The following is an 8,326-nucleotide window of genomic DNA, read 5'->3' as shown; positions in this document are numbered from 1 at the left end:
TAGATATCCAACACACTTTTTTTGAATGCTTTAGCTATAATTAGCATAAATGGTAATATCTCTCACCCTTGCAATTTGGCCAAATCAATGTGTCAAGGATGTCCAATTGCTCCTTTGTTTTCTACTATGTAGTTATAGATCCCCTCCTTAGGAATCTAGATAAGAAGATACAATGGGCAACAACGAAAAGTCTCCCATTCAATCAACCATCAACCTTCTTGGGCTAATTCTTTGGTGAAAACAATTCTAATGTAGTCAAGGCAAAGTAAGAATCAGTAAACAATCTATTAGGAATGTACAAAATATTCATTGAGCTCTCTAAATCAAAGATAAGTAAAGCCAAAACTAAGCTCATCCCACTGTATTGGAAGGACCCAAACCCATGGCTAGTTGTTCTAAATTTTAAGATAATTCATCCTTTCCAAGTATTTAGATACTTGGGCTAGGCACATTACCATGAAGTAAAGGGCAGACTAGCTGGCTACTAAGTCAAAGACAAGTTACAAATTATGATGATCTCCGGAATACAAGTTACGATCCAATCAACCAACCAACAACTAACACTGCAACGTAGCAAGCACTAATGCAAAATGCAATAATATCCATTCACAAATACTAACACAATTGCTTTTCACTCTTTTTTATAGATAAACAACATTTGTAAACGCAAAGATGACTCCAGATCAAGTACACACAACACAAATAAAAAATCTATTAAAAACCCAACAATATAAAAACATCTAATGACATCAAACTTTGCATAGGTGATCAAGCTATACATTCAAAACCACAAGAACCAACAACAAATCGAGCACTGTCTTGATAATGCACAACAGTGCAGGTACCTGACAACAAAATCAAATGGGAATGGCAAACACCTATGGCCATAGACCATCAACATACATCAATGGCTTTACAAACTACACCAACCTCCAAATTTTAATGGACACATCCAAGTGTATACTCAACAAAAATCCGATTGGAGAACATAATAGAATAGTAAATAGTACAAATACTACTATCATCTTCAATACTTAATTTTCCTAATAATCTAATCGTACTAGCACAAACACGTCTCATTGTGCAAGACTTTAAAACACATACTTGACAAATTCCAACTTTAGTATGAAGATATATAGGACAATCCACTATAAACAGTTTTCACCCAAGTTCTATTAGACACTAGAACAAACGGATTCTCCACATTCACAATTGAAATCTTGCATTATGGATTCAACATCTCACTTAAGGACCCATCAAAAGTTAAAAAAGGAGAAGCCAAAACAACACTAAAAATATATATTGCAGTGAATAAGTACACTCATGATTGTGAAAGGCTTGCCATGACCATCGAAAAGGTCATGTACTTACTTAACAAAGATGTCTACACCCTACTCCATGTACCCAAAGCAATCCATTGAGTGCTATCATATACCTTCCAGGCAGGTATTTAAAACATAGCTATTTTAAAACCCACAATATGTTTAACACAAAATATAAAATATATATCAAACAACATTAAGATTCCTTGCAAAAGAGCAAAATCCAGCAAACCAACAAGAAATCAAACTTCTAACAACACCAAAACACCAACCTCATCCACTACAAATGCTGCCACCAACTCAATCATAGCTATATCATCTAGCATCAACTCTAAGCAACACCTATCAACCAATCCAAAAATGATAACGTAAGGAGACAAGAGCTTGCACTTTATCTACAACATTAGATGTAAACAAAATGGAAAGGTCTACGTACGTCACACAACAAACATTCAAAAAAGATTCTACCAACACAAAGGATTACGTGCCAAAAAGATGAAAAAGGACATTCAAACTTACCAACCGTTCAAAGAAAAATTTGAGTTTAGCATTGAGGCAACAATGGATAGCTTAGAAAAGGCCAAGAACTTGGAACAATAAACGATTCTAAAAAAGAATTCAATTACTATTGGCTACAACAACTTATACAGATACCCAACAAAATATAAAAAATATCACTTTTAAAAAGAATAAACTTTATTTAGAATAGCAATATATTGTAGGTGATGTATTCAGTGCTTCACGACACTTAATAAATAAATACACCTATCACACTTTGTATTTAATTCATCTCCTTTAGATTTTTTAAAAGTCAAGTATATTCATCGTTTCTAATGTTTTTTGGAAATTATTATTTGTTAAAATAAATCTACTGTGCCTATGAGTGTCAACCTAGTTTGTAAAATGTCTCTTTTTGATATGTAAAAGCTTTGTGCCCATGTCCTCCCCCAGTTTCAAAAAAATTACATGCCTACACTTTGAGCAAGGGTTGGTTGCGTCTCTCATTTGGTGTGTAACCAACCTTAGTGTGTAATATCCCCTTCGACTTCCTTGGCCCTTGTTTTCGTGCGGTGACGGATCCGATCCCTCTCTCAAAAGCGAGCTTGGCTAGGGAACGTCTTATTATTATTTTTCTCGTAAATATGTGCACCGACCGAGGGGCACAATAATCGGTCGTGAGGGAAAAACTGAGTCCTTCTAATTTTTATGCGGCCCATCCTCGTTCTCAGACAATAGGTAGAGGTAGCGGCAGCGGCAGCGGCACGCAGACGCAGCGGCGGCGGCAGCAGCGACGACTCAACAGCGAAGCAAACGAGAGAGAGAGGAAGCGTGCCTGCGTTTTGCATAATCTTCTTCGGTTGGAGAAGATATTTCTTTAATATCGTGACGAGTACCGTAGCTAGAGCCAGAACCATAGCCATGACAAAACCCTGGGGAGGAGCAGGCGCCTGGGCTGCCGACTCCGAGCTTGCAGAATCTCAACAAGAGCAACCGTCGGTGTTTTCCAATGACGCAGCTTTCCCATCCCTGGGAGAGGCCGTCTCCGCCAAAATTCCCAAGAAGAAAAAGGGCCAAACCCTAAGCCTGTCTGAGTTCACCACCGGTGTCTATGTGGGGCCTGGGGCTCGCAGTGGTGGTAGCTTCACCGATTCCAAGGGGCTCACACCTGGCGAGCTGCTGATGCTTCCCACAGGTCCTCGTGACAGATCTGATGAAGAGCCTGCCCCATTTGGCGGGCTGGGTGGTGGTTTCAAGGATTACGGGGGCTATAGAGGAGGCCGAGACAATGGAGATGGTAGAGACAGAGATGGGGGGCGATTTGGCAGTGGTAGATCTGACAGGGAGGGAGGCTACAGGACAGGAGGTTTTGGAGGGGACAGAGATCGAGGTGATGAGCCATCTCGTGCAGACACTCATGATGACTGGGGCGCCTCAAAGAAGTTTACTCCTTCCTTGAGTGGGCAGTTTGATGGTGACAGGCGCAAGGGCGGCAGGATGAATGACAGGGACTTCACATCAAAAGCTGATGATGATGATCACTGGGGCTCTTCCAAGAAGTATGTACCCCCTGTGAACAGTGGTGAGCTTCGGAGGGGTTCAGGAAGGTTTGAAGATTTCCCATTGAGAGGCAGTGGCTTCCAGGATCATTCAGGCCTATCCAAAGCTGACCAAGTGGATAACTGGGGGTCTTCTAAGAAGTTAACATCCGGTGGTGGTTTTGATTCACTGCACAGAGACAGGGATTTTGGCCTATCCAAGGACCCAGATACTGATTCTTGGAGTCGCAAAGACTCTGAGAGGCCACGTCTTGTGCTGCAGCCCCGAAGTCAACCAATTGATTCATCATCGACCCCTGCTGCACCTGGGAATGATAATCTTCCAAAGGCAGAGGACACCATAGACCCTTCTTCCAAACCTCGGAAAGTGAATCCATTTGGTGAAGCAAAGCCACGGGAAGTGATACTGGAGGAGAAAGGGAAGGATTGGAGGAAGCTTGATGCAGATTTAGAATCAAAATCTCCTGACAGGTATTTAGCTATTTAAGGTTCCCCTATGAGATTAGTTAGTTCTGTATGCAAGTTTTTTCATTTGATCTTATCTTATTAGCACTGTATCTCATACTTATCATGCTTGTCTAACTATCTAGGATGGTCTCTTTTTGTCAAAGACCAATATTTCATTGCTAATGAAGAAAGGTTTTGCAGCAGACTGGAAACTTGATTTCTGCTATGTAACAGTCACGATAAGAGAAACTGCTATGTTGTGAATACACTCTGCCAAGATTCACTTTATGTATTGCTAAACTAAGAACTTATTTTGCAAGCGTTCAGCAGATATTATGGCTAGCCTAATTAAAATTTGGGCCTATTACATGTATCTTTGTGTTGATTTGAAAACTTCCTGTCTTTCTTTTGAACAACAACATGGTATGGACTAGCTATGTATCAAAGCCTGTTTCCTGCATCTTAAGATTTCAAGACCCAATTACTGTGCTGCATGGTAAACACATGGTGTTAGTATAGAGGCTTTGAAGGATGCATAGCTAGTACGAACAAGCCGTGCATCAAGGCTTGTTTCCTGCTTGTAAGATCTTATGATTGCTACTGTATTGCATAGGTAGTATGAACAAGCAAAGCATCAAGGCTTGCTTTCTGCCTCTAAGATCTTAAGATTTCTACTGTATATGAATGTTTGCTAAGAGCTTCAGACCCAATACTGTGATAGTATAAGGCTTTGAAGGATATATGTCCACACTAAATTTGTTTCCCTAGATGGTCTGGCGTGTTCCTCTTATGTTGTGTTGTGCCTTGTGCAGGAAGTTGACTTATGTTAATCCCTCTGATCTGATACCTTAGTCCTTGTTTCTCAGTTGAGATAGGCTCTAGCATATTGTGTTACACTTTGCTTATGAGCAGTGGCTGTAAGACACGAATGATTATTCTGCATCTACCCTTTCTGCAGGGTGGAAACTGAAGAGGAATTATCACTCAAAGATGAAATAAAGGCATTGCAAGCAGCTATAAAGTGTAAAGATGAAGGACCTACAGAAGAAGTGGAGTCAGAATCATTACAAAATTTGCAAGAGAAGCTTGTTCAAAAGGAACTAGAACTGGAGCAGCTGATGACATCATTGAATGAAAAGGCACGTTTGTCTGGAGCATGGAATGAAAGGCCATCTTCTCGATCGGGAGTCAGAGAGGTTGGCAGTGCTTGGGGCAAATCTCATGGTAATGGCTCACTAGGAATCGAGAGGAAGGGAGGCCGTTGGTGATTTTTAAAAAATCAACTGTCAATGTAGCTAGGTACTTATGGCATGAGTGTATTTTTGAGGATCTAGCTGTACAAGTAGATTATGGAGTGCTTTAGGCACCAACGGGTTCAATTTGTTAACATGTGTTATTAATACACTGGAATGGAGAGATGCTTCTTATTTCATGATCTCTTGAAACTGCTGTGAAATGTTTTTTGATGACCAAATTTTGAGTAACAGATTGTTGGTATCTTTCTGTCTCTTGTCAAGATTTTGTTTTGGCTTTTAGACCATTTGAAAGGTGCAGTGAGAATGGACTTTGCATTTAGCAAAGCTTTATATACTTGTGGATTACTCTTACTAACTGAAGTGTGCAGTAACTAACTTGAATCAAGTAGGTTGTGCCTGCTCTTTTTCCATGGATCAACAAAACCCTAGCATACACTCATGAACTGCTTGTATACGTTCTGTACCATTTGGTTATTCCTGAACACTTACATTCATATCGAGAGAGCCTTGAGAGCTTCCTTCCATCTACCAGTTTAAAGGTGACCATGAGTTTCATAGCATGCTCCTTACATTATTGTTGGTTTTTCGTGTACTTTCTTGGCATCCCTTTGTCATTTCTTAAATGTTATCAGCAGCCTTTCATGGACTTTATTGCTGTTGTGTGTTAGACCAACTTCATTGATCATTTGAAGTGTTGATTTTGCCTATACCTCGAGTTAGTTCCTGTTAAGGTTGAATGCAGTTTCTGGTTGTTGTTTTGATCTGAGCTGCTGCATTTTGGAACTGGTTTTGCTAAATCTATTTTTCCTTATGAGAGCAATCTCTCCAATCTAGTAATTTGTGGAGGGTTTTGCTATTGTTTCAGAGTTGATGACAACCAATCGTTAGCTTATCAGAGTCTGCTACATCTTGGAACTGATTTTACTAAATCTGCTTTTCCTTCTGAGAGCAATTTCTCCAATTTAGTAATGTGTGGAGGATTTTGCTACTATTTCAGAGTTAATGACAACCAATCTTAAATAATTGTATCAGAGTCATCAGCATTTCATATAGATGGAGAACATGTTTGTATAGGGAACTTAAATTTTAGAGAAGATTGCTTTGGGTCTTAAATATAGACAACTGAGTCCACTAAGTGTCACCACCGAAAAGCAACAAGTGCTGTATCAACAGTGCCGCAGCAACAAGGGCTGTACTGTAAGGAGTCTTAGACGGCTAACTTTATAGAATGCTTGGGAGAGTTTTTTTTGAAGTATGCTGAATGGAGGAGCTGAATGCAAATTGCAAAAGCTGCCTCAGTTGCTTATTTCACATGGATCGATTCACCTGTTTTTTATGACAGAGAAACTGCATAGTGGCTCTTGAATCCCAAATTCTTTTTCAAACTCCAGCAGGGGATTTCCCTGGGGGGATACTAGAACTTTGGATCAGCTGTGCATTGATGACTTCAAAGAGATGTTTTCAATGACTCAGTAGGAAGTTGATTGAGGTACTGGACCTTCTCGAGACGGTCATTGCCTTCTCTGTATAAGTCGAAGTGAAGATTCTGATCACCTAATGTCATCCTGCAGTTGTTTAAGAGTAATATGGAAGAATTTACAGAAGTATGGCCTACCTCACATCAGTGTATCTCAACTTTTAAACTAGTCTGGAATTAGAGGGGAAAGAGACTGCAAATGGATGCCTATGTTTAGTCATAGCCTTTTGTGTAAGAATGGTCCTGCAAATGTGCAACTCTAACTTGTAAATCTAATTATGTTGGGGTCAGAGGAGAGAAATGCTCCAAACTGATGCCTTATCTTTGGTCATTGTTTTCTATGCAAGCATGTAGTTCTGCGATTGAAGAAGTTACAGAAGTGGTTGCAAAAGGATTATCTGCAGGTCAGGCTGGCTTGTTTCTAGAGGTGTGGGGTTTAGCCTTGATATGTGAATCTGAGTTAGGCCTTCAGTTACATTTTTTTAGTGCCAGAGGATTCATAAGACGTTAATTTGTTGCTAATGTAAGAGGTTCCAAACTTCTTAGTCCAAAGGGAATAAATTATTGAATCAAGATTTTGTGCAAAAAGTGACGAGCAATCACATTGTACATTTAGGAACCAAATTAGTCTCTAACATTTTTAATTGCTTTGAGTAACATGTTTGGAAGTGAGCCTAGCAAAGCTATTTGGGTTTGTGATTTATCAAATTAGGTATGGGAGGTAATGAATTCAATGGCTTGTGGATAAGCAGCTTGGATCTAGTGCTGAACCTTAGGATAAATCTAAGTAAAGAAGTGCTATTTTTCATTCACGAAGAGGATTAAATGCCGACTAAATGGTAGCGAGGAAGGACATGTGGTGAACCTAAGGTGATCCAATAGCTTAGAGAAAGTAGGCTTGCTTATACATTATGGAATAGTTAGAACAATGCCTTGTAATACCCATTAGAGTCATGATAAGAAGGAAAGCCTAGAAATACAAAATATGTGAAAAAGGCCTAGGACTTATAAAACGAGTCATGAAGCATTAAGCAAGAATCTAATAAAATAGGACTTACAACCAACTCACAAGAACATATGATCATATGATGAAGCTAGGGAAGGAAGAGTTGATAAGGGCAATACATTTATTTTGTTAAGGGCAAGGTATGGTTAAGAGAACGGTAGTAGCGTTGAACTAAGGGGTGGTTCAATTGCAACATGAAGGGATCATATACTCCTATAGGCGAGATTATCTAAAGGTCTTAATTAAGGGTGTAGAAAAACATTAATTGATTGAGTTGCTAAGATTACAAAGTTACTTTGTACTCGTGATAAACAAGGAATTGTGGTACCTAGGGAATATAAGGGGTAGGATTAATAGATTAAACTATATGAAGAGGAATAGTGGAAGCCTAATAGAATGTGAATTTTATTATGCTAAGGAGATGTAGGATTGTTATAGCTTGGAAGGAATAAGGACACCACTTACAAATGATGTAGGGAGGATGAATCAAGACCAATTGTTGTGTTGGTTTGTAGAATTAGTATACAAAAGCATGAATTGAATGTTTTGAAAGACTAGTTTGGATTGTATTCACATGGGCTATTTTGCATGATATCTTGATGGCGGTTCTAAGAAAGATTATAATGCCTTATACTACACGTGTACAGTGGGGCAAGAGTGATATATAATTCAGTAGGACCTTAAGTTCTCTAGCCATATTGTCAAAAAGGGGAATTGAATAAAAATCGTTCGATACAAAGTCCGAATATCAAGCGATAACA

General features: G+C 39.3%; 1 protein-coding gene across 1 annotated transcript; it reads left to right on the top strand.

The window, feature by feature from the left end:
- Positions 1–2,465: 2,465 nt before the first annotated feature.
- LOC148028267 (eukaryotic translation initiation factor 4B2-like) lies at positions 2,466–5,325 on the top strand. Its single transcript, XM_087690056.1, has 2 exons — positions 2,466–3,850; positions 4,785–5,325. The coding sequence occupies exons 1-2, from the start codon at positions 2,742–2,744 to the stop codon at positions 5,092–5,094; spliced, it is 1,419 nt and encodes a 472-aa protein (XP_087546182.1). The 5' UTR covers positions 2,466–2,741; the 3' UTR covers positions 5,095–5,325.
- Positions 5,326–8,326: the final 3,001 nt, after the last annotated feature.

Source organism: Lygodium microphyllum, chromosome 12 (genome assembly GCF_053477565.2).
Source record: "Lygodium microphyllum isolate KBCC chromosome 12, Lygodium_microphyllum_v1.1.10, whole genome shotgun sequence".
Classification (NCBI taxonomy): Eukaryota; Viridiplantae; Streptophyta; class Polypodiopsida; order Schizaeales; family Lygodiaceae; genus Lygodium; species Lygodium microphyllum.
The sequence above is the reverse complement of the archived record's forward strand: the minus strand, read 5'-3'. Positions and strand labels throughout refer to the sequence as shown.